Source organism: Cebidichthys violaceus, unplaced genomic scaffold (genome assembly GCF_023349555.1).
Source record: "Cebidichthys violaceus isolate CVI_PGR_0920_01 unplaced genomic scaffold, fCebVio1.0.p SCAF_9, whole genome shotgun sequence".
In the NCBI taxonomy this organism is placed as follows: domain Eukaryota; kingdom Metazoa; phylum Chordata; class Actinopteri; order Perciformes; family Stichaeidae; genus Cebidichthys; species Cebidichthys violaceus.
In genome coordinates, this window is record NW_027176975.1 from 1835428 (window position 1) to 1861081 (window position 25654).

General features: G+C 44.7%; 3 protein-coding genes across 3 annotated transcripts; 1 reads left to right on the forward strand and 2 right to left on the reverse strand.

Annotated features, from left to right (window-relative positions):
- Nucleotides 1–251: 251 nt before the first annotated feature.
- slc2a8 (solute carrier family 2 member 8) lies at nt 252–11567 on the reverse strand. Its single transcript, XM_068703949.1, has 10 exons — nt 11124–11567; nt 10008–10170; nt 9390–9596; nt 7884–7983; nt 5679–5890; nt 4682–4831; nt 4337–4445; nt 3314–3439; nt 2455–2600; nt 252–1893 (listed from the first exon to the last, which is right to left on the reverse strand). Exons 1-10 carry the CDS (start codon nt 11219–11221, stop codon nt 1747–1749), a joined length of 1458 nt encoding a protein of 485 aa, XP_068560050.1. The 5' UTR covers nt 11222–11567; the 3' UTR covers nt 252–1746.
- Nucleotides 11568–11862: 295 nt separating this feature from the next.
- On the forward strand, nt 11863–18242 carry LOC137867102 (tetratricopeptide repeat protein 16). Its single transcript, XM_068703536.1, has 13 exons — nt 11863–11977; nt 12440–12591; nt 12792–12882; nt 13638–13775; nt 13974–14074; nt 14659–14788; nt 15100–15314; nt 15396–15477; nt 15532–15682; nt 15937–16081; nt 16205–16370; nt 16880–17013; nt 17414–18242. Exons 1-13 carry the CDS (start codon nt 11960–11962, stop codon nt 17598–17600), a joined length of 1710 nt encoding a protein of 569 aa, XP_068559637.1. The 5' UTR covers nt 11863–11959; the 3' UTR covers nt 17601–18242.
- Nucleotides 18243–21236: 2994 nt separating this feature from the next.
- mymk (myomaker, myoblast fusion factor) lies at nt 21237–25259 on the reverse strand. The gene is made up of 6 exons (XM_068704099.1): nt 25125–25259; nt 24495–24609; nt 23255–23403; nt 21965–22081; nt 21572–21712; nt 21237–21449 (listed from the first exon to the last, which is right to left on the reverse strand). The coding sequence occupies exons 1-6, from the start codon at nt 25257–25259 to the stop codon at nt 21237–21239; spliced, it is 870 nt and encodes a 289-aa protein (XP_068560200.1).
- Nucleotides 25260–25654: the final 395 nt, after the last annotated feature.

A 25654-nucleotide genomic window follows, 5' to 3' on the forward strand; every position in this document is an offset into this window, starting at 1 on the left:
CGTTTAAAGCGTCACAGTGATCATTATTCACAGTTTATGCTACAGGTCAGTTTCATAGCATATTATATTCATTCATAAAGGACACAACACATGGAAAGTTGTGCTGGTGAAACCGGGACAAAGAGCTTCATTTGATCCTGTCATATTACCACACACATGCAACCACCAGAAGAAGAAGAAGAAGAAGAAGAAGAAGAAGAAGAAGAAGAAGAAGAAGAAGGGTAGTGGAATGATTCACAGCAAACACAAAAAACAGACAATTATTTATTTAAATGAGTCAAATGAGATGATGACATCATCATTATCTTTACAAGTCAGTTAATATGTTTCATTTCCTTCACAAGAAAAGGAGCAAATTATTACAAAAAAACCCGTACAAAAACAAACCCGTATTCATTCTGTCATTAAACGAGGTTTTACAAAAGCTTCCATCACAGAATCTGTTTCTCACTTCATTTCTCTGATGACTTTAACTTCAGTCACCTCATCATGTTTCTCCTCCCAAAACACCACGATAAAGACTCTGCTAAAAATCAATCTTTGTTTAGAGTTTAAAGGAGCACAGCAGACGTCCTTCTCTCCAAGGGAACGTAGGAAGCAGTGAACGCCAACTTTGTTTTGAAAAGTCTCCATTTTGTCCACTTGTCAAATAGAAAATACGTATTTTTCAAATTATTTTTTAAGTATTTCATGTTTTCAACCAAACATCTTCTCAGTGTAGGAAACCTGCTGAAAAGGGTGACGCATGAAGATTAACTAAGCTTAGATAACGCTGCAGCAGTGGAGTTTCATTAAAAACCATTGGAATCTATTAAACCTGACATTAACTCGAGCTCATCACAGCCGTTCCTCCTCTTTTACACAGTAAATAATCCAAACACGAAGGTAGAAAAGACCCCGGTGTTATTACAACTTTCCCCCACGCTCGTGAGCTTCAGAGCTCTCTAAAGGTAATCGCACAGAAGATCTGAAGGCGTCGACGTGGAGGCGAGTGACGGCAGTGAGGCCTGCAGGGGGCAGTGGAGCTTTCATGCTGGAGGTGTAGCGGCTCACTGAGGGGGCCGAAGAGTCGTGCGTAAACCTGCACAAACGGAACTAAAAGAAACCGTGCTGCCGAGCAAAACACATGAGATAATGTGCAGACGACTGGTGCAAAATGAGCCTCTTTGCAAAAATACAGTCCAATTAAAAAAAGATCAGCGCCGATACCAGCAGCTACAGTGAAATGGTGACGATTGGTGGTGACTGAAGCACATTTCGTGCATTTCCGTCATTTATTTTGGGACGCAGTGGCAGGATGCAGAGAGTGACGTCATGAAAGCTAATGAATAAAGCTCCCCGACATGTTTTTTTAAATACACAAAAAAAAGGTTATTTTATAAATGAATAAACAAATGATTTATTCCCTCTCCTGTTTGTTTTTAAAGGAGTTGACCTACAGAAAACTGTATTTTAACGGCCCGACCGTCAACTTCCTTAACGTTGAAGGGTTCAGGTCAGACGGACAAAACTAAATTAGAAACACCTCCCATTAAAAAGCAAAGCAGTTCAACAGCACACCTCTGTACAACTGAACATTATATTATTATTATTATTCTTTATAGTGTTTCAATCAGCTTCACAGGCTTAACAAAGATATATATTTTAATGCCCACTAAGTGTCCCGAAGACGAATCAGCTCAGAGATACCACGTCTGAGATGTTTCAGTTTTTGTCATGTGTGATGTGAGGGGGGGGGGGGGCTCTTCATGGACCTGATGTGCCCCTGAAAGTGGCCTCGATCTGCTCCAGCGTCTTGCCCTTTGTTTCTGGGACGAAGGCGATGGTGAAGACGACGTTGAGGATGCAAAACGAGGCGAAGAGCCAGAAGGTTCCGGCGCTGGTGAGAAGACCCTGGAAGAGGTCACAGTTTAGTAGTGATGCTGGAGGAAAAGGTTTCATAGCTTCACAAAAAAGCCCCAAAATCAACCCAAAGTTCAGAGTCAGTGATGTATGTAACATTTCTTATGTTTTCCTTTATGAGAAAACGTTTTGATGTGATGTTCAGTTCAACAGCAACAAGTTATATATTCAATGATCACAAGGGAACAGTTTTAAAGGAGCAGTGTGTAGGATTTAGTGCCATCTAGTGGTGAGGTTGCAGACTGAAACCAACCAAAATACACAACTGTGTCGGAGAACTACGGTGGCCTTCAGGTAACGTGAAAACGTGACCGTCTCTCGCTAGAACCAGTGTTTTGGTTTGTCCGTTCTGGGATACCGCATTCATTAAATAACTATTCAAACTGTATGTTGAAATCTCAAGAACACGTGGCTTTTATAGCCATGATCACAAAACAAGTTGATTTAACTACGTCCTACCTGGCCTCCCATCAAATAAACCAGATGTCCCCAAAATCAATTTCTATGAAACCAAAACCCTTGAAACCCCCTTTAGTCCTGCTGAGCACTCACCATCATGTCTTGGAAGGTTTTGGTGACGAGGAACGCCATGCTCCAGTTGGTGAGGACGCAGACGGCGCTGGCGACCCCCCTCACTTTGGAGGGGAAAATCTCCGACATGACGAGCCACGGGATCGGACCCCAACCAAGAGCAAAACCTGAACACAGCAACAACGATCAATGTGGTACAGTAGTACAGGAACTTGCACTGTACTCAAGTACAAATCGTAGGTACTTGTACTGTAGAATATCAAATTCAACTTAACACTTCTATTCCGTCGTGTATTGTTTTTCATCTCCTTCCTGTCCAGGTAAAACCACGTATCTCCAGATGTGTTGATGTTGAATGTTTGTGATAAACTGAAGGATGAAGTGTTCCTTTATATGTAGATGTTGAATGTACTTTGAATTCAGTAAGGTCTTTAATGCAGGACTTGTACTTGTATTGGAGTATTTTCATAGTGTGGTATTAGTATTTTTACTGAAGTAAAGGTTGAGTTCTTGTTCCACCTCTGAAAATCGGCATTACAAACATTTTGTGGATTTAGTCTATTTGGAAGATTCAACGCTTTGCAGATGACTCCATAATGTATCTCTGTGAATCCGGATGCATATCTAACAATAATATCCAAACACTACATCACGTAAAGGCTTATCAGCTGCTAACTGAAGCACACTTCCTCCACTTCCTAATAAACAACAAGCACATTTAGTGGATGTACATTGACAGGGAGGAGTTGCCGGTTGTCCCCATTAGTCACTTAGACACAAAAACATGGGATATCGGTTCCTTGTTCAGAAACACAGAGGTTTCCCTTTAATAACTGGATTAGTGTAATGTCAGACACCCATCGGTGACCCTGGATCTCACCTGTGATGAAGACGGCCATGCTGGCCAGGGCCAGCCAGGACAGGTCAGCGTGGGGTTCTACGCCAGCCTGGCTCTGGATGTTGAAGTAAACCCCGAATGCTGTGGTGCTGATCGCCATGAAAACGCCTTGATTATGGATAAGGGAAAAAACAAACACGAAAACACAATCTGTCACGTCGTGTCTGGTGCTGAAGAGAGAACTGAAGTGGTGAAATCATTTCATTAACCCCAAAACACTATCCAATTAACCTCAAATAATTTATTTGTATTTCCATTTTATGTCATACGCAGAATTCACGTATTGGCGCAAGTGAGAATATTTTATCTCAAGCTAGAAATGCTCAGAACGCTGTGTCACAAAAGTCTTTCAGTGTTGAGATTCTCCCGTTGTCACTGAATCCAAAATGGAGAAAAGATCATTGTAGCCGTCTGTGGTCACCCAGAGTTCTATTATATAGATATATATATATACACGTTTTCTATGTACAGAAAACAGACAAAACTCTATGTGTATAAATGTATAAACCACAGACTGTGTAACGTTTAATTTATACCAAGATGACGTTATTTTGAGTGTTGATGGAGCAGCTACAATGTTAGCGTAGCCTAGCACTGATCGTTCCAAACTCCATTCAGAAAACAAGCGTTTTAAAAGTAGTTTGCGTGTCGTCTTGTGAACAGACCCGACAACATTACCACAAGTCATTTTGTTAACATTTTATCTGTTAAAATCTGTTTATTTTGGGTTCATGCCGCTGTAGTAGACCAGATTAATTCATCCGACGTGTGACTTGCTAGATAAAGTGAATACAGGTTGGTGAAACGCCTCCAGAGGATTTAATGAACCAGACAGCACACGGTTTGTAAAAACACAAATGGTCCTGCAATCACACCAGCGTGGGGGAGGAAACTTCGCTTTGCGTTTGGTGCGAACACTAAAACGATTGGCTCCAAAAGGATTATTTTAAATATTAAAAGAAGTAAATTAAATGCGTTTGATATATCACATTTAATTGAAAATACCTGAGATTATGAGAAGCATTTTTCTTCCAGCTCTGTCCATGACCACCGCCGCCACTCCCGTAAACACGACCTGAATCAGACCCACGATCACTGACGCCAGGTCGCTCTCCTGAAGAACAGCGAAACATATTCACATTGACGCTTCCAACAAGATACAGTTGTGTTTTCACTGATATGATGTGCAGAAAGTGCTGCCGCTTTTCCATTTATTTGTACATTAAATTACAATTCCGGGTGAGATTTAAATGGAAAAACTAGTTTGTGTTTTCATTTGGAATCATTTGTAGTTTAAAATTAAATTCAGAGTTAATTAGAAATAAATCCTGTTTTTTAACGCCTCCTCACCTTAAAATGTGCCTGTTCAAATATGTTCTCAGCGTAGAACATGATGGCATTGATCCCCGTCATCTGCTGGAATACCATCAGCATGACGCCGATCACCAGAGGCTTGTAGACGCCGGGGTCCTTCAGGTCGGACATCTGGAAACCAGAGCCCTGAAGAAGACAGAGAGACCTGAGTCACCAGGTCTCTCACTGACTGAACCCTTTAATAAAGGGATGTGATGTTTAGAAGTGTGGTTGTATGAGGTACTTCTACACAGTCAGGGTTCTACTACAGTAGATGGAGTTTGAAGGAACAAATCAAAGTACTGCTGTGGACGTATTTTAGACATGTTTTCACCTCTTTACCTTGCTGTCAGACAGACCTTTATGACGGGGAACTGAAGCTGTTATCTATGATCTCTACAAAGACACAAGACTCCTTTGACTAAAAACAGTGACTTTTACCTCGTAGCACACAGGAGTAGCTGGTGTACCGTTGACAAATGAAGAAAAACAAACTAATTGATCGAGGCAGCGGGAGCAACCAGCAACTCCCATAAAATGACTGTTTTTAATCAATAGAGTCTGGTGGTAGATAACAGCTTCAGTTCCCCGTCATGAAGGTCTGTCTGACAGCAAGGTAAAGACATGAAAACATTCTAAATACAGCGTTCCCTTAGACTGATAGAGATTCTTTAAGGAGTCTAAAACACGTCCACAGCAGCACATTACTTTGCTGGTTCTCCTGTCTGTTTCTTTAAACTCCATCTGCTGTAGTAATACACTGACTGTGGAGAAGTACCTCATACAAACAATTCCAAACATCTGAACTGTCCCTTTAAGATACAGTCAGTGAGACATGTCATCGCCTGGGCCTGCAGACTAGACTGTGTTGCCCTTTGACCTGAACCGTCCTGGTATTTGCTTCCACATTTCCAAAGGGGCGGCGTCTTCTTCTTCCGTGTCAAACGTTCTGTTGATTTGAGCCTTCTCCCTCGTTTCCTCATCCACGACTCACCTGCTCATTGCAGGCGCTCTCGATGCGGGTGCACTCCCACTCGACGGGGGCGTCGGGCCCCCGCAGGAAGCGCAGCGCCTCCACGGCCTCCCGCCTCTTGCCCTGCGACAGCAGGAAGCGCGGCGTCTCTGGCATGAAGCACATGCTGACCATCAGCAGCGTCGGCGGGATGGAGCTGCAGATCGCCAGCCAGCGCCAGTCCAGGTAGAGACCTGCAGGACGAGTTCACACGTCACCGGGGCGGATGAAAGCATACTGGGTTACATTTGCAGAATTCATTTATATTTAATTTGCTAACGCTAGATATATACACGGCTAACAGACATATTTATCATTATAAAAATGAATACATTTTATGAAGTCAGTTATCTCCCGTTTTCTGATTTTACTCGTTTGAAGCGCAGAAGAACCGGTTATCTACATGTATGGATTACTGAACAGGCACGGGGCCAGGGGTCCAAAGTGTCAGTGCCCCCCCACCCCCACAGCCTTCAACTGCAAAATGTCACTCAAAGAGAGACACGTACCAACCAGGGAGAGACTTTAAAAAGAGACCAAAACAGCTACAAAGAGACGCAAAACAACTACAAAGAGACGCAAAACAACAACAAAGAGACACAAAATGACGACAGAGAGATGCAAAACAACTACAAAGAGACACAAAATGACGACAGAGAGATGCAAAACAACTACAAAGAGACACAAAATGACTACAGAGAGACGCAAAACAACTACAAAGAGACACAAAATGACTACAGAGAGACGCAAAACAACTACAAAGAGACACAAAATGACTACAGAGAGACGCAAAACAACTACAAAGAGACACAAAATGACTACAGAGAGACGCAAAACAACAACAAAGAGACACAAAATGACGACAGAGAGACGCAAAACAACTACAAAGAGACACAAAATGACTACAGAGAGACGCAAAACAACTACAAAGAGACACAAAATGACTACAGAGAGACGCAAAACAACTACAAAGAGACACAAAATGACTACAGAGAGACGCAAAACAACTACAAAGAGACACAAAATGACTACAGAGAGACGCAAAACAACTACAAAGAGACACAAAGTAACAACAGAGAGACGCAAAACAACTACAAAGAGACACAAAATGACTACAGAGAGACGCAAAACAACTACAAAGAGACACAAAATGACTACAGAGAGACGCAAAACAACTACAAAGAGACACAAAGTAACAACAGAGAGACGCAAAATAAAAACAGAGACACACAAAAATTACAAAGAGACAAAACATGACCACAAAAAGACAAAAACAAAAATAAAGAGATGCTAAACAACTATAAAGTCTGTGTGTCTTGCTGTGGTGGGTCTGTGTTCAGGGCCCTAACGTCTCATAATCAACCAGAAAGATCTTGAAGCACAATCTAACTGAGACACAATCGTCAGACTGAGAGGATGCCACATAGTTTGACACCATGACATCAGCTGCCTTTGCCCTGTTGTCTTTAAATAGGATCGGAGTCCCCCCCCCCCCCCCCCGTTGTGTTCTTTTCTTTGTGCACGACACACTGGAGGCTGCAGGACACAGCGGAGTCTCGTCAAGTCCAGGTTTTCCTCACGAACGGCTGCGACTAAAAATACATTCCTCTACAGATCTGATTGTTCCACAACGATCACAGAGTTCACCTTTGTGCCGCAAGGCCGCTGGTTTTTTGGTTCCTTTATACGACATCAACTAAATGAATGACCACATTCGTTACACATTCAAAAGAAAAGAGGCCATTCGACCTAAATGACATAATAAACATCTCTGTCCTCTAACAGGAGACAACCCCTGTCGTGTGACACGCCAGCGTCCATCAAATGGCATGCAGCTAACCGGGTTAGCAAGAAGCAGCTATTTTCATGCAGGTCAATCAGAGACGTCGATGATCACATGACGGCCAGGTTTCTGTCCTCTCCTTCTGTCCTCTCCTTCTGTCCTCTCCTTCTTCTCAACCGCTGGTTTACAGATTTAAAACCCAACTTGACTGTTTTAAACTATGATGTATGATGTAGTTGCTGTCATAACGGTGAGCGTTGTAGAGTTGTAAGTTAAACCTCAATGATTCACAGCTTGTAAACTGAGACCTCGAGGGACTTCTTCCAATAACCCGGAGTCAGACGTCACAAAAACAAATTGAGATTTAAGGACGCCATAAACACATAAAGCTGAGCGTAACGTACCTGCGAGATAAACTCCCATGATGCCGAGCACCACCATGAGTTGCACGCAGGAGCCCAACAGTCCGCGTACGCGCTCGTGTGCCATCTCAGAGATATACAGCTGAACGAAGAGAGACGGAGAGAACATCAGCTTTAGTATCAGTGATTCATTAACTACAGTTAATTATAACCTTTTTATGTATTTATTAAATTGCTGTTTACTTTTCAGATTAGTTGATTAATAGTTTGATGTATAAAAGCAATGAAAATAGAGTAAAATGCACAAGTGAAGTGTGTCACAAATTGTGTTCTCAAATCGCTTGTTTCGTCTAAACCCCAAAATATTAAATTTACAATGATGTAAAACAGAGAAACAGAGAACGTGCTCACTTCTGAGAGGCTAAAACCAGAAGATGTTCACCACTAATGACTTTTTTTTTTATTGATTATCAAAATAGTTACCATTTAATTTCCTGTTATCAAGAGATATTTATAATTATGGAAGCTTGAAAACACTTAAAGACGTGACAGTATTCACGTGGAAATACCACAAATATACTAGTGAAGGGAAACTTGCAGTGAGTAGCTATAATAAAGACAAATATTCTCAAACTGTCACTATATCCTGACAGGAGTACACGAGACAGATACTCTGTAAAATCAGGTTCCTCTGCTCCTGACAGAGTTCACAAGAGTCCAAAATAAAAACAACCAATCAGAGCGGAGGAGTCTCTGACGCAGCGGTGGATCGCTGCTGGTGAAGCTGGTTTAGATGTAGGAGCTCATAGAAAGGAGGCGGAGGAACCGGATCGTCTGGCTCATGTACATGTGACAACAAGTTACTTTACCAAACGGTACGTGCCGCTTTAGTGTGCAACAAGGCAGGAAATCAAGGCGTGAAGTAAAAGCAGGAAGAAGAAGAAGAAGAAAAAAAGCAGGAAGAAGAGGAAGAATAAAAGCAGGAAGAAGAAGAAGAACAAAATCAGGAAGAAGAAGAAGAAAAGCAGGAAGAAAAAAAATAAAAGCAGGAAGAAGAAGAAGAAGAAGAAGAAGAAGAAGAAGAAAAGCAGGAAGAAGAAGAAGAATAAAAGCAGGAAGAAGAAGAAGAAGAAGAAGAAGAATAAAAGCAGGAAGAAGAAGAAGAAGAACAAAATCAGGAAGAAGAAGAAGAAAAGCAGGAAGAAAAAAAAATAAAAGCAGGAAGAAGAAGAAGAAAAGCAGGAAGAAGAATAACAATAACAACAACAACAACAACAACAACAACAACAACAGGAAGAAGAAGAAGAAGAAGAAGAGCAGGAATAAGAAGAAAAATAAAAGCCACATCATAACAGCACATGTACATGTGACAAGTTATTTTCATCAAACGTTACATGTCGCTTTAGTGTGCAACAAGGCAGGAAATCAAGGCGTGAAGAAAAAGCAGGAAGAAGAAGAAGAAGAAGAAGAGTAGGAATAATAATAATAATAATAATAATAATAATAATAATAAAAGCCACGTCATAACAGCACAGGGATGTGTCTTACCGGGACGACCAGCGACGTGACCCCGCTGGCGACGCCCGTGAACACCCGGCCGACGTAAAGCATCCACACGTTCTGCGCCGCGATGATGAGGGTGAAGCCGAAGACGAACGGCAGCGAGCAGAACATCAGGGTGAGCTTCCTGCCAATCTTCCCCACCATCCAACCGCCCAGCAGGCCGCCGGCCGCCGCCCCCACCGTCACTATGGACTATGGAGAGAAGTAGAGTCATTTTAGACTTCTATACAACCAGAGGAGTCGCCCCCTGGTGGACACTAGAGAGAATGCAGCTTTAACACGTGAAGCATCTTCTCAGACCCGGACGTGGCCTCCTGGATGTGACATACATTGTAAATAGTTGCCATCTATAAGCCCTACATGTGTACGATGGGAAACATAACCCGTTATTATTATTATTGTATAATAATACAATTCTTGCTGATGCATCTCAATGTTCACACATCGTCAGCTCTTCATCACAATATAGTCTGCTTAAAAAATGTCTATGTGTTTGGCCAACATGTGATGACATTAAAACTGCTGATAAGTAACAAAAACAAGGAAACCACAACAGCACGTCATGTAAGAGCCGTTCTGCTTTGCGATGCCGGACCATCGTACCCCGAACCACGAGGCCTGGTCGGCGTCCAGCCGCAGCCGAGGGTCGGCGATCCTGGTGAGTTCTGGGATGGCGGGGGAGCTGTAGCCCAACACGAAGCCGAAGCTCATGGGACCCAGAACGGACGCCAACGTCGCCAGGTACAAGTTCCTGTTCTTCACTTTGCTGCGGAGAGAAAGAGGAACAGAGCGAGAGCGTGAAGACCACAGGTCAGGGCTCATCTCCTTCCCTCTATTTTCCGTGCCTCCTTGTCTCCTCCTGACTCCTGAGTAGATGTCAGGAGGCACTCGTGCGTCCTTTGTGGAAGTGACGCCTCCGAAGTACGGACGTCTCCTTACGTTGCCCTCGACTCCTCTGTCCTCGCGGCTCAGGTGGGAGGGACTAAGACCGCGAGGAGAGGAGGCGAGGAAAGGAGGCAAGGACGTAAAAAACACCTGGTTTACCTTTTGGCAAAGAAAACCATATTTTATGAATAAAAAAACAAACAATATTTAGCCATTTCTGCCTGTTTTAACTTGAGTTATGTACAGATGTACACGTTGTCACAGTTTAAGTGGGTCATGAACTGTATTCATACATATTTAACTCATTTAAATCAAATTTAAAAACACAGATCTTCTTGCAGCGTGACTGCTCAAAGAAAGCACATTTACTGTGGTTGGGCCCCCGTGACTCCTTTATATTGTTCTGTATATGGACCACAATCAAACACTTAAATGCTTGATTGTGGCGATTCTTTGGCAGCCATTGATTTCCATTCCTTTGTGTACGACATGGAACAAAAGGGAACATTTGTTTAAGCACCAAAGAACATATGGGTTGATTTAAAGATGTGTTAGCTGCACACTGAGAACACCAGAATGGATTTGACCAAACAGGAATGCAGTCATGTGTCCTTTCTTTAAATATGTATTAGCGGGTCATACATGGAGATGAATGGATCCTTGGAATGACACACATTAAAAAAGGTGCACGCGCATGACTCTAGTGCTGCTGGCACGTGCCAATATCCGGAATGTGGTCAATGCATCTGTGTGTGTGTGTGTGTGTGTGTGTGTGTGTGTGTGTGTGTGTGTGTGTGTGTGTGTGTGTGTGTGTGTGTGTGTGTGTTAACTGACCTCAGGTACGCGTCCTGCTCCGATATGAGTCCGGTAGGATCCCCGTCTCGGTTCTCCTCCTCATCCAGCAGCCGCGTCCTCTCGTTCTGGATGTCCATGCTGAGGACAGTATCTAAATGTCTCCTTCTTCTTCTTCTTCTCCTTCTTCAGCTTCTTACATGCATCAACAGGTCGCGTGAAGCTAACCTGAGGGAGAAACAATCTGTGTTGTGTTGCAGCTGCACCGGGACGGAACCGGTCAAAGAGAGACTGCGGGCTCCGGTATCACAGCAACGAACATGTCAGATGTTCTGCTTCTTCCTCCACCCGGCGGACCCAACTTGCCTTGTCAACATTTAAGTCAGCTGATCATCGTCTGTGCCTGCTATTTCCTGTTTTCAAAATAAAAGTCCACGTTGCTGTTGTTGTTGTTTTGGGGGGACAGCAGATAGTTAGCTAACTTACGTGCTCAGCTGAACACTGTGTCGTGTCACGGTATTACTAATTGTCAAACTGACGCACCGGGCTTCCGCTCTTTTCATCGAGAAGTAGCTAAGCTAACGCTAGCTTGGGGCTAAACCAACGACATTTTATTTTGCAAAGCAGTCAAAGCCATTACGTTACACGCTGCTTTATTACACTACTTAAAGTTAGTTATGACACTATTAACGCTTGTAAAAAAAAAAATAGATATTAATCGGTTTGAAACGGAACCGGAACTGACGTACGAGCGGGGAACTCTCGCTCAAAATTGAACGTTTAGAAAATAAAAGCCTCAGTGTTGAAGTTGGTTTCCACGGTGACGACCAGATTTAACGTTAACGTGCAATAACAGCAAAGACGTAAAGACCCACACAATGGACAACGAACACCAGGTACAAGAACAGGTGTTTGAGTTTAATTGTATTCATTTATTGTCTTTATTTCTGTATTAGTAATTAATAAGTTAAAGAATGCATATCAAATAAATACATAAATAAGATAATAAATTAAAGGGAAAACTAAAATGTTGAGGTTGAAGCTCAAGCTTATTATGCATTTTATATTGTCTCAGTTTTTATCCATTCTTTACATTTTGTTATGTCTTTTTTTATCACGTTGTTTTTCTCTAATTCCAAACAAGCTCTGAATACAGTTAAAGCAACTGATTTTGTACTTTGTAAAATGATCCGTGCAGTTTTAAGATCACCAGATCACAACATTGTAAAGCACGTGAATTCATTGTTTGTTATCCAATCGATTTCCAGTAGTTCTTATAGCTCTTTCGTGACATCTTGTTTGTGTTTCCCTTACTCTTTTGGTACACTAAAATCTTTTCTGTATTGACTCTTCACCAGCAGGCAGAGGAGCACAGGTCTGTGTCAGAAGAGGAGCCGGATGAGGCCCGGAGCAGAAGCTCCTTCAAGCATCTTGTGGAGCCGGGAGAGAAGCGCCCCCAAAGACCAGAGCTCCAGATGAGCCTCATCGTCCAGAGCAAGGCTGCACTCCAGTGAGAGAGACGGGATTCAAAGAAGCACAGACACATTTTGCAGGAGGCTTCTACTTTAGCCTCACTGTTTATTTGTGGTTAGCGTTCCGTTAAGACGCTGCAAAGCCAAATATGGGGGATCTTTGCAGAAAACATACATGTGAAATCCAGTCAGAGCCTCTTTCGGGTGTGAATGATGCTCACCGTGTGTTTCTCTGCAGCTACACGAATGGAAAGGAGGCAATGGGAGAGTCCCAGTACGAGAAGGCTGTGATCTGCTTCTCCAAAGCCATCACGCTGCAGCCAGAGCAGGTGCTGATCAGAGCACACGTGTTGAAATGTACGGATCCTAGGGGCGTTTGTTGTCATGATGCAACACAGAGATGCGCAAATAATGTCAGTTGCAGCCCATTTGTAAGACAACAAACACAAGACAAACACGACAAAAACAGTAGGACATTCCTGTGGTGTACTTTATTTTTTTAACTAGCATCATAAGGAATGTAAACAGCAGACAATATGGCCGACATCTTCACATTAAAAACTCTACATCAGGAAAACATTGTCCATCAACTTTGACCTCCCGCTGCGTTCATCCGTCTCATTTTTCTGCGACTGAACATCAGGCAGCCAGCAGCATGCTGGGTAGTGGAGTAGCCTCAGGTCCTAGCTGGGTTAGCATATAGCTTCTGGGCCCTCCTCCCTCTCCTCCCTCTCTTCCCTCTCCTCCCCCTCCTCCCTCTCCTCCCTCTCTTCCCTCTCCTCCCCCTCCTCCCTCTCCTCCCTCTCCTCCCTGGGGCAGTTTGGTGGCGTTCTGGTCCAGCAGGTCTGACTGGTTGGTCGACCGTGGAGCGGTGATCGTCTCACATTCCTCTGCGCTTAATCCCCACGCTTCCTTGTCAGATGTTGCTGAATCATCATATCACATGATTTGATTGTAGTAAACTAGATCAGCTGTTTATGGGGCATAAACCAGACACGGGTAGTAACTCTGGTGCCTGTTGGTGTGAGATGTTCGGCTCCAGCAGGTTCCCGTGTCTCAGACCTCTGCCGCTGTGTGTTTCCAGGCTGGGCTGCACGTGAGCCAGGCGGAGGCCTACCTGCAGCTGTGTGACTTCCAGTCAGCGGCGGCCTGCTACAAACGGGCCCGGCTCCTGGAGCCCGGAGCCTGCGGCGCCCGCTTGGCCTTCGTCTACTACCTCCAGGTCTCCACGACACACTCCTTCCTTTCTGTATTTATGGACCAAAAACACTGAAATTCAGACCAGTTTTTGGGTTAAAACCCGATTTTAAGTAAATTAAATCGAGCAAAGATAATCCCAAAGTTCAGGTTTATTCATGATTTACACCCTTCATGAAAATCTCAGTTAAATGTCTAAACATATGTTTCCTGTCGTCCTCAGGGCCAGTGTTTGTTTGACCGAGGTCTTTTCCTCGAGGCTCTGGAGGCCTTCGGCAGATCTGCCGAGGTGAAGCCCGGCTGCAGGGCCCACGAGGTCAGAAGGTCAGCGAGCTGCGTACTAAGATCCATATAGACTCAAGTTTACAATCTACAGTTTTGTTCCGCTGACAGTTCTTTTTTAAAATTTCACACACCTTGATCGTCAAGCCTGCAGCGGGATTATGCATTTGGTCCTGTGTGTGTGTGCGTGCGTGTGTCTGTCTGTCTGTCTGTCCGCGGCTAATCTCGCACACTACCGGACCCATCAGCCTAAAATATTTAGTGCACATTTATGAATGTATGCTGAAGGACCTCTTGTGGTTGCGGTGACTCACACCCTTTACATCCCCTGCTTTATGGTCTGTGTGACTCTAAATGGAGCATAATGTAATAAATGAACATCATGCTGTATTGAAGAAGACTGTAAACTAGAGATTGAGACCATAAACTCATGTTTACAATGTTTACTGAGGGAATAAATCAAGAGAGAAGTAGAGTCATTTTAGACTAGACTTCTATACAACCAGAGGAGTCGCCCCCTGGTGGACACTAGAGAGAATGCAGGTGTTCGTCTTCACTCTGCAGAGCCGGAGGTTGCCGCCTGAAGTGATCTAGTTGCCGGTGTGTTTTCGTACCTTGTGTTCCAGTCTGGCCTGTCTGACGGCTGCAGGTCACCACGCTGACTGTCTGAAGCAGGCGAACGACTGGATGCTGTCGGACGGACCGACCTCCGACCTCTACGTCCTCAGAGCCCGACTGCTCAAACTGCTCAACCAGGTCACGGCTTCAGATACTTTAAACCGGCCAGCGTTTGCACTTCACATCCCAGGCGGTTAGCTGATGCTGTAGAGAATCAAGCAGTACACATGGAGTGTTCTGTATCAGGACTATACTAGAACAATGATTAATTTAATCTAAGAGCAGCTCTAGTCAGAGTTTCGCAAAGCTAGGTTTATAAATGAGTAGATCCAGAGCTCTGTTGCACAATTCAAATCGAATCTCCTGTTTCCATAAATCCAAGTTTAAACCCACATTAAAGCAAAACACAGAGGTCTGTGGTTAAACTCCCAGTGATCTCTTGTGTCCAGACGTCACGATGTCATCGGGACGTGGAGTCGGCGTTGGCGTTGGACCCTCGGTGTCCGCAGGCCGCCGCCCTGCTGCTGCAGCTGCAGGAGGCCGGCGAGGAGGCCGCGCGGAGGGCCGTGTTCAGAGCTGTGAGCGGCCAGCTGCCCGAAGCCCTCCGCGCGATCAACGTCGCTCTGGAGAACTGTCCGCGGGACCCACGCCTCTACCTGTTCAGGTGAGTCCGGACAGGTTTACACACTCAGACAGGAGACGTAGAAATGAAATAAAATGAAGATCTGTGTGTTCCGTCCGCCAGAGGGATTCTGTACCGACGTCTGAAGGACTTCACAGCAGCCATCGAGGATCTGGTCCAGGCTGTGGAGCTGAGCGAGGAGGAGGTCAGAGGTCAGGCGGAGGCCGGAGAGCAGAAGGAGGAGCGTGGCTCCGTGGAGGAGGAGGAGGTGCGGTTTCAGCTGGTTCTCACCTACAACGACTTTGCCGTCCAGTGCTTCAGCAGAGGCCTCTACGCCGAGGCCACTCTGCTGCTCAACAAGGCCGTGGAGGAGGAGAAGGGCCAGGCCGGCCTGTACCTGAACCGAGGAGGTGAGGCCCCCGGACTCTCGGTCTGTGAGTGTGCGTGTCTGTCCTTCCTCCACACGGACACAATCATTGTGTTCAAGTGTGAGCGTGTGAAAGAGAAACCTCCTGAAGGTTTCACACCGAAGGAATCCAAACGGTCGACGCCGTCCGCAGTGAGGAACAACAACTCCCATGATCCCACACTGCTTCAGCACGTCACCAAACTTGTGTTGATTGAGGGACAGAAAGCTTGAGAGGAATAATGAACCGTGTGTCAGATTGTTTCTTTAAGCAGGGCGAGTGGTGTTTCGCTCTGGCCGACTACCAGCAGGCGGAGGAGATGATGCGTCCCGACGACCCGGCCGTCCGGCTCCGCCTCGCCGTCCTCCACAACACGCTGGGCTCCCTCTGCTTCCAGGACGGGTCAGAACCGCCCCCAGAGTTCACGCCCACATTCGCACAGAGGAGCCGCTCCTCAGATCTGGCCTAGATGCCATATATATGTTGTGTGTGTGTGTGTGTGTGTGTGTGTGTGTGTGTGTGCAGGTGTTTCCAGGAGGCAGCTGACATGTTTTCTCTGGCCGTCCAGTACGACCCGGCAGCCGGTCGGTACTACGAGAGCAGATCCAAGGCCTTCCGGAAGCTCCTGAACCTGGAGGGAGCCAGACAGGACTTCATCTGCACGCTGATCCTGGATCCCACCAACGAGGAGGTCAGAGCTCCAGATCCCCATCCGGCATCAGAAACGTTTTAAAGACATTTCTTTGGTCTGCTACTGGTTCCCAACCTGGGGGTCCCGACCCCCACTAGGGGCCGCCAAAGCTTCACAGAGGGTTACAAGACCTTTTTGATTGTAAGGAGTGTGAGACAATGTGAAGACCTGAACCCCAACTATATTCACATAAAAAAAAGACGCACCAATATCGATGGTTATCACAGTATTAATGTATATGTTTCTATTTATTGTGATTATATTAATCCGAGATGATGTTCTTCTTTCATTTAATGCATTCAGTTAATCAGGAACAGATGTGAGCATGAACCAGATCAACTTCTCTTCATATATTTGCATTTTGATCCATTTATTCCAGACACCTTGTACATCATATATTAAAAAATTGTTTTTAATATATTTCGGAAACCTTGCGGGGTAAAAAGTAGTAAACTATGTGTGTGTGTGTGTGTGTGTGTGTGTGTGTGTGTGTGTGTGTGTGTGTGTAGCTGCCTCCGATGCTCATGAACCTGTTCCCTGGCTGCAGCGCGGCTGATGTTTTGTCCAGTCCAGCAGGACGAGCAGTCAGAGCTCAGCTGATGGACTCCATCCAGGCCTGCAGCTCCTCCTCCGACCACCAGAGGTCAGCAACACAAAACGGTTACTCGAAGGCTGGGAAACGCCTCACAGGAGGCAACCTCTGGTTCTGTTGAGTGAAGTCAAAGCTTCATGTGTTAAAGCTGCATTCTCTCTAGTGACCACCAGGGGGCGACTCCTCTGGTTGTATAGAAGTCTAGTCTAAAATGACTCTACTTCTCTCTTGATTTATTCCCTCAGTAAACATTGTAAACATCAGTTTATGGTCTCAATCTCTAGTTTACAGTCTTCTTCAATACAGCATGATGTTCATTTAGTACATTATGCTCCATTTAGAGTCAAACAGACTATAAAGAGGGGCTGATTTAGGGGCGGGGCTACACGCTGATTGACAGGTCTCTACCAGAGACGTATACGGCGTCTCTAAGTCTTCTATTTGTTCTCAGACTGAGTGAGGATCTCCTGAAGATGACTCTGACCAATGAGAACACGGCGAGCCGACCAGAAGACCCGTCTGAAGCAGGACGGGAGCTGAAGGAGACGCAGATAACCGGGAGGAGCCTTCTGCGGGCACTGAAGGGAGAATCAAAGCCGATCACAGCGGTAGAGCTACAAACAGCTCATGTCAAGTGAAAATCAAAAAAAGTCTATTTAGATATGAAGTGAACGTCCTTTAGAACAGCTGATCAAGAGACTTGTAGAAGCTGTAGTAACGTATTCCAGGTGAAACCATACGAAGCGATGGACCACCATGAACCAGTCCACCTTCAGACACAAGAGAAGTTATAAATGTTGATTCATCCACAGTCTGTGTTTTTTGACTCTTTGTCTCAACTTTAACCGACCCCAGCGGTCATGTGACGTGCTCACACTGTCGCTGTACACATCTAAGCTGTTTAACCAGTAGAGAGACATCATTCAGCACTCTGTTATGTGGACAAACTATGAGCAAATAAACATGTTACACCTCCATAATCTTACATCCCATCATGTAGAAACGAGAGCATTCAGGCAGATGCAGGAAGTGATCCTGTAATCAGCATGTTACTATATACTGCAGTCCAGCAGAGGGCAGCAGAGGCACAGTTTTAGCACGACGTCCTTCATGAGTTTGAATAGCATCATGTTTTATGTGTGAGATTTACATGTGTGGGTTCTGGCTCTGGAACTTCGTCTCCATCGTGTGACTGAGGATGAATCTCAAGACCACATGAAGGATTATGTTTCTACTCTTCTGTGTTTTCTTTGTCTTCATCTCTTGATGTTTGAATGACTTTCTTTTGTGGCTGAAACTGAAACTTAACGTTGGGCCACAGGTCAAAAACAAACCCGTATTTCATTGTATAGTTCAGACACTGAACAGTACGACGTCAGTCCCCTCACTTAAAAGGCCTTTTGATCGTCTGCCTCTGCAACTGACCGCTTCTGTGGCATGATGAGCAACGCAGTGCATTATGGGAAAGTGAGCTGTGCATTGCATAGTATAATCTTAACTGTGCTTTAAAGAAAAATAAATAAGTACAAGAACCTGGAGTCGAGGTACAATAAATCTTTTTATTTCATCAATAGTAATTTATTGGTGAAGCAATGAATAATAATACAAAAAATACATATAGTCACATAACCCATTGAAGACAGACTCACAGACAATAACATAAAGCAGTTATGATGACGTAGGTAATGAAATGATAAGACTCCGGGAGTATAGATTACAATTAGATTGGGTTACATAGTGTGTGTGTGTGTGTGTGTGTGTGTGTGTGTGTGTGTGTGTGTGTGTGTGTGTGCAAGAGGCAACAGTATACGTCTGTGTCGTCTATGAGATGTGTGGTGGAAAGACAAAAGATGTCATGAATAAATTTATGCTTCTAAAGCAATATCCTAATAATAATAATTATTATTATTAATATATCTAAATGTTATGGTAACCCACCCCAGCAGGAGATGCCCCCCCCCCCCCTTCATTTGACTCTTATTTAGTCCATGGTGTGTCAATAAAGTCCAATAAACGGAGTATATCTTCGCTAACGTAGCAGACGTAGTGCATCTGTCTTGTGTCGCCGGTGATCAGCGTCAGCAGTGACGACGCGTTGCTCTGTGAGAGTCAGCTGACCTCACGCCATTAGACAACAGCTGTGGCAACAAGCTGACACACAAGAGAAAGGACCTGTGGCACACGGGCTGCTGCCCCCACACACACACACACACACACACACACACACACCGGAGTCTCTGCTGCTGGATGGACTGATGAACGCTGATGTTTTCTCTTTGCCTTCTCTGAACAGGTCGCAGAAGTCATACATATATATATATATATATATATATATATATATATATTTTATTATTTGTTCAGATGTGTGTTTCTTTATTATATTTCGAATACCCACTGAAATTCCACGCCGCCGTGAAACGAGGGGCGCAGACGACCACGGAGGAGACGACCGCGCTCGCGCTCCTGTCAATCAAACGCTTATTGTGTTGACACTGTCGACGGTGTGTGTGTGTGTGTGTGTGTGTGTGTGTGTGTGTGTGATTCTGTGTTTCGGTTCTTGTGGGGACTACATGTCGTAACAGTAAAAGTGAGGACAGGTCCTCACAAGTTTTGAGTTTAGGGTCCACGATTCGGATTCGATCGGTATAATACATTTTTTGGTAAGTGTACTGCTAAAGGTCTTCACAAGTGTATTGATACAGCCCTGAATGTGTGTGTGGGCTGCAGCCCCTCAGCAGAGCGGTGCGGGACAGACAGTGGTCGTAAAGGAGCTGAAAAGTGTTTCACACTTGTGCAATAAAAGGCTCAAGTTACCGTCCTGTCAGGGCCAGGAAGCGCAGCCAGCCGGGTGGTAGCTGTGGTCCAGCAACGCCAAGTTTCTGAGCCCCAGACAAAAACACCTTTCTCTGGGCACAGGAGCTGGCGGTTTAGCCCCCCCACCCCTGCTCAAAACATTCCCCCGGTGGAGGTGGAGGTGTAGGGGGAGACGGAGGGGGAGGTTCATTCACATTTTGGCCGCAGACTGTTTTGTCTACGACACGCGGAACACGTTTGTAGTCTTTGGGTCGTGTTCGGGGGCAGGTGACGTGCGCGGACGCACGACTCCACGTTCTCCAGAAGTGGAAGTGGAACGGGATACGAGGGGTTTGGAATTGGATTAGCGTTGCTATGGCGGAGCGGGCCTTGAAGTATGTGCCAGTCAGGGTTTTGCTCCTGCAGAGCACATATCAATGCATTATGATGATGACGCGGATGGTTGAGGCTGTTCAAATTCCATCCCCGTCCTTAAAGACCAGTTCAAAAACAAGGTCACGACATTTCATTTTATTTTTCGAAATATTACAAAATGTATCAAAAACAAACACACTGAATACACAATCCTCCCGTACTGCAATAAATAAGAATACATTAGATAAAAGCGTGACGACGGCGCACGTCAGGGACAGAAGTCGTAGCCAAAGCTGCTCGGTCAGTGAACCGGAGTTTAACGGACAGAGACGTCCACCTGCTGATCCAGAAACACATCGAGATGCTTCACTCGGGGTTACAGACTGACGTCTGGGGCCCGCCGCTCCAACATCAGATGCTCCACATGACACATTTGGCAGCGCGAGGACGCATAAAAAAGCCGTAAAATGTGCTTTACAGTCTTGTAATTTTCTCATAAACGAATTCAGCCGCGTGCTTCCTTTCCCTGAGAGAGACGGGGAAAGAGAAAGAGGAGGGAGCAGACGAAGGGGTCTCCCCCGAGGAACATTTCTAAAGACAATTTATATATTTTGGAGAGATAAACCATCTGCCTGTTTGTTCTTCTCGTAAATTTTTCCAGTCAGTTTTACTGGCTCGTCTCAGCCGCCGTCTCCGCCGTCCGCTGCTGTGTGTGTCCTCGGCGTCGGGACAGACTGCGTTCCTGTCGGGTCTTTGAGGGCACCGGAGGCCTTTTTTTTGGGGGGGGGGGGGGTTCTTGTCCTTAAATTTGACAACCACATCGGGGCACTTTTTTGTTCCTTTACCTGCTACGAGCTACAGTGGCTAACAGATTCCTGCTGACCTTAAATATTCTACAAGCCAAAAATGTGTTTTTTGTTTGTTTTTTTGGAGTAGAAAGAAACGTCCACATGATGGTTGGTTTCCTGCAGAAGAAGATTAACTTACCAGCCACGTACAGGTTTATCAGTATTTGGCTGACAGCTATTTGGTGAGTTTCCCCAGAACCACTCTCTACGCCTGTTCTTCAGGACGAAGTCCTCCTTGAACGGTCGTGTCTCCGGGGTTCACTTCCAGCCGTTCATCTCTTTGAGTCTACTGATGCTCGTCCCTTTGACAGGCGTGGAGGGTGGGGGGGTGTAAACGGGCAGGATGGGGGTGCTGCAGCGTCCCGTCCACAGCTTCTCGGTTGGGACCGTCCACACGGTCCGGGACAACTTGTTCTTCTTCTTCTTCTGCGACTTGTCTGTCTTCTCTTTGACGGAACCGGGGGACATGGACTGGAGAGGGGGACAGTTAGGAAGCAGGGTTAGGGCGACATAAAGATCGGTTTCAAGCCAGTCTACCCCGCTCTCACTTCACGACCTTTCTTATTCTGAATTTAATAATAAACGTAACATACGCAGCAGCAGAGAGCGAAGCAGCTGAGCTTCGCGGCGTTTCGTCCCGTCCCGGCGTAGCGGTTCTTCTTTGGCAGCAGCAGGACGAAGGACACGGCCAGAGACAGATGGTAGAAGCTGTGGACGTAAGCGTAGTCCCACTCCTGCAGTCAAGAGAATGCAGCACACAAGTTTATCGCAACGTGTGAAGATATTCTTTTTACATTTGAGTGTATTAATGCAGAACACAACAATGTTTTGATAAAAGATGAGCTGCTTCAGACTCTTTAAATAGAAATTGAAACATGCGGTTGGCTAATAATCCCTGTAAGTAGGTGAGAATGTAGACATCTCCCCGCCTCGCCGAGATCTTGGGATTTCATAAGATTTATTAGTTTTGTTTTGACGACAGTCACCTCGAAGTAGAAACGCAGCATCAGAGCGAGAGCGCCGAAGCAGCAGCCCGGACCGACCTGCTGCGTGTACACCGCCTTCTCCGGATACACCGCCCTCAGCTGCTTCATCTTCTGCAGCTAGAGAACAGCGGGAGTTCAGAGCAACGACATCCGCAGATCAGACACACACACACACACACACACACACACACACACACACACACACACACACGGCAAATTCAAAAGGGTGATTTGATTGATTGGATTGGCAAGAGGACAGAGAAACACAGTGGAGAGGAGGAGCAAATAGAAAGGAGAGAAGGGAAAAGTTGAAAAAGATTTTACAAAAGTAGAAGTTGTCACAGGTGGAGATCATGAAGAAGACGATGATAAAGAAGAAGAATGATGTGAAGGAGATGGAAGAGATGGAGAAGAAGAAAGGACTGTTTACCACATGAGCTCACGATATGCTATCAGCTTATATTAAAGCTAGGGTTGGTAATGTTTTTCAAAAAAATGTTTTTTTAATATTTGTTGAAATTCTCATTGAATCAAAAACTTCTCCTACATAGTAGCAAAACACACTTTAGAACAGTTTAGCTTCTTCTTATATTTGTTTTGTGTTTATTTATCATTGTTTTGTCTCTCTTTATGGTCATCTTGTGTCTCTTTTAGGTTTTTGTTGCGTCTCTTTGTAGTGTTTTTTTTATGTATCTTTGTGTTTATTTTGTGTTTCTTTGTAGTCATTTTGAGTCTCTTCCTGGTCGGTATATGTCTCTTTGTAGTCAGTTTGTGTCACTTTGTAGTAATTGAGTGTCTCTTTGTAGTTGTTTTGTAGCTCTTTGTTGTTACTTTGTGTCTCTTTTAGGTTTTTGTTGTTTCTTTGTGGTTATTTTGTGTTTCTTGTAGTCAGTCTATGTTTCTTTGTAGTCATTTTGAGTCTCTTCCTGGTCGGTATATGTCTCTTTGTAGTTGTTTAATGTCTCTTTGTCGTCATATTTTGCCAGGAGAGGCCTGTAGGTCCGATCAGTAATCAATCCATGACTGTGATAATCATTTCATTCAGTCTACCTGTCTGCACATTCTTTCATTACCAATCAGTGTTGCCGATTTGATGACTTTCTCCCAACATTTAGGGAATGTTGGTGCCAGTGCTGCTCGCTACTTTCATTGGAAGAGAGTTAACAGAACCGTGCTTGGTTTTTAGGTTGAATCATTTCTGAAGTCTTGCATATACTCTTTGCCGGATTCTCCGCAATACCAACCGTAGCTTTAACAGCCAACCCACAAAGACCTTCAGAGGCCACTCACCCATTTGACGGTGATGATGAAGACAGCGGATCCGATGGGTCCGGAGTAGATCCCATAGCCCCAGCGATCCTGGTAGATCCTCACCGCGATGCTCAGCACTCCGAACATGGTTACACTGGAGCGCTGGGGTTCATCAAAGTCTCCCAGAGCTGAGGCAAAGAAACACATACTGCATGTGAGAGTGAGAATATATACAGTATATATATATATATATATATATATATATATATATATATATATATATATATATACGTATATTGGTTTTGATCAGAATCAGAACCGGAAACGGTTTATTGCCAAGTACGTTTTGTAAATACAAGGACTTTGGCTTGGTTTAGCTTAATTAAAAGTCAAGAAATGTGAAATTTTACAACAGAATATGATAAACAAACAAATAAATTAATGGTACACAATTAAAGTGCGGGTCCAGACCGGATTGTAGCTCTAACCAGAAGCCCTAGAACTCCGGAGAGTCAGCGCTGATGAGAGATGTACAGTAGTAAGTACTAACATCAGTACAAATGACAGAAATCCTGCATTTTGAAATGTTAAATGTAAAGTAAAGATCAATCCAAATCAATGCACCACATCAAAACAGCTCCGGGTCACAACAAATGTTTAGACCTGATCATTTCAACCTCCTCCGTTCTGGGGACATCTTTGAACTCTATATTTAGCCATTTTACAATCGGCACACCGTCCGACGAAGAGGGCGGACCAATCGGAGGAGTCAGCTGTCGAAGCATTTGGCCCCTCAGCACGTGATTTAAAGACCTTGATGCAAAACCTCAGGGGCCTTAGGAGCAAATGTATTAATGTGTGTGTGTGTGTGTGTGTATGTGTGTGTGTGTGTGTGTGTGTGTGTGTGTGTGTGTGTGTGTGTGTGTGTGTGTGTGTGTGTGATCATATGAGAGGGTAAGTATGGCCGAGCACATGCGAGCTGAACTCAAAGACACAACATGTGTTATCAACAACTGCTGCAGTCAGAGCTGGTTGTTTTTAACCTTGTGTTGGGAAGTGTGGAAGCTGAATAACAACAATGTATTACGATTATTCAGCGAGTATTTAAGTGCTTTAGTAGCTTGAATTTACACACAAAAATAAAAAGCAAGTACAACATTTTCAGAAAGATGAATAAAAGAAACGTTTTGTGGAATGAGGACTGGCAGCGATGCTGGTGCTTGGCTTTCTCAAGCTCACGTCATGATTATGGACTAACGAGTACTCCACCAGGACTTACCGATCAGCGTGACCCACATGGACAGAGCCGTGCCGTAGACGCTGAAGTACTCCAGGACGTCGTACCTCATGAAGCACAGGATGGAGAGGCCCGGTCCGTCACACGCGTGGTAGATCTACAGAGAGATGCGAACGAGTTCAAGTCAAACACACACTTTGGCACTTATTACATATCACGATTTTCACGACTATCACGATTTGTGTTGTCATCATATGAATGTCCTGTCTGTCCATAACTTTGTGTCTTATTGACCCGACGTCTCAGTGAGATTTTCCGTAGAAAATAAAAAAATTAGGTTATTTATCATTTTTGTTAAAAACCTTAAAAGATATGACATTGTTCTATAAATATATACAGATTCTAAGAGTTATATACTTGTTAGATTACAACATAATCTATGATTAAACAAATACAAAATATTAACTGTTGAAATGTGAAGGATTTTGTAAACAACAATAAGTAAATAATAAGAAGTCTCTCAGATATGAATTCTTTCTTAATACTTGTATTGATCGAATATTGTACCGAAAACATCATATGAGCAATTTCTTTAAAACATGAAAGCACTCAGCTACTGCTGGTCGGGTCAAGGTTTCAGCTCGTCTCGTGAAGACAAAAGCAGATGCTCACCGCCGTGAAGAACATGGTGAAGAAGTAGACCATGGCCTCCATGTGGAAGCCCCTCTTGGCGGCCACGCTGGCCGTCGGCAGAAACACCAGGCTGCTGACCGTCGGAAGCAGCATCTTGGCAATAAATGCTCCCATGGTGGAGCGACGGCGGACACAACTCAAATAGAAGGCTTGTAGGTAAAGTGTCCTTTTGGTTTTGATCTCATAAAGACGATATCTGTGTGTTAAAGCTGAATGAATAAGTTAAGAAGCTCCTCAGGTCCTTTAGTCCTTGTTGTGTGATGAGTGAGTCTAGTGGGTAAATGGATGAGCTACGGGATGCATGTACGCTCCAACAGCTGTCCAGTTTTGGCCCTTTAAAGTTTAAACGTCTCCCCTAAGGCTGGAGGGTCCACGGGGGCCTGGATGTGCAGAGTCATGGCTGGGCAGCTGTTTGCATACCAGTGCAACATGGGAGGGGCGTTGGGCAGGGCCGGCATGCCAAACTGCAGCATATCCACAGACTATTTACAGCCGGGGCCAAAACCACA

What these genes read in the sequence shown, in the direction of transcription:
- slc2a8 (XM_068703949.1), bottom strand. Translation starts at nt 11,221, where the DNA reads ATGGACATCCAGAACGAGAGGACGCGGCTGCTGGATGAGGAGGAGAAC. An exon ending in AGAGCGCCTGCAATGAGCAG is followed by an intron (nt 4,832 to 5,678) that starts GTGAGTCGTGGA and finishes TGTCTTCTTCAG; the next exon opens with GGCTCTGGTTTCCAGATGTC. An exon ending in AATGCTTCTCATAATCTCAG is followed by an intron (nt 3,440 to 4,336) that starts GTATTTTCAATT and finishes TCCATAATCAAG; the next exon opens with GCGTTTTCATGGCGATCAGC.
- LOC137867102 (XM_068703536.1), top strand. An exon ending in TCACGCTGCAGCCAGAGCAG is followed by an intron (nt 12,883 to 13,637) that starts GTGCTGATCAGA and finishes GTGTGTTTCCAG; the next exon opens with GCTGGGCTGCACGTGAGCCA. An exon ending in CCTTCGTCTACTACCTCCAG is followed by an intron (nt 13,776 to 13,973) that starts GTCTCCACGACA and finishes TGTCGTCCTCAG; the next exon opens with GGCCAGTGTTTGTTTGACCG.
- mymk (XM_068704099.1), bottom strand. Translation starts at nt 25,259, where the DNA reads ATGGGAGCATTTATTGCCAAGATGCTGCTTCCGACGGTCAGCAGCCTG. An exon ending in TCACCATGTTCTTCACGGCG is followed by an intron (nt 24,610 to 25,124) that starts GTGAGCATCTGC and finishes ATCTCTCTGTAG; the next exon opens with ATCTACCACGCGTGTGACGG. An exon ending in TGCTGCGTTTCTACTTCGAG is followed by an intron (nt 21,713 to 21,964) that starts GTGACTGTCGTC and finishes TCTTGACTGCAG; the next exon opens with GAGTGGGACTACGCTTACGT.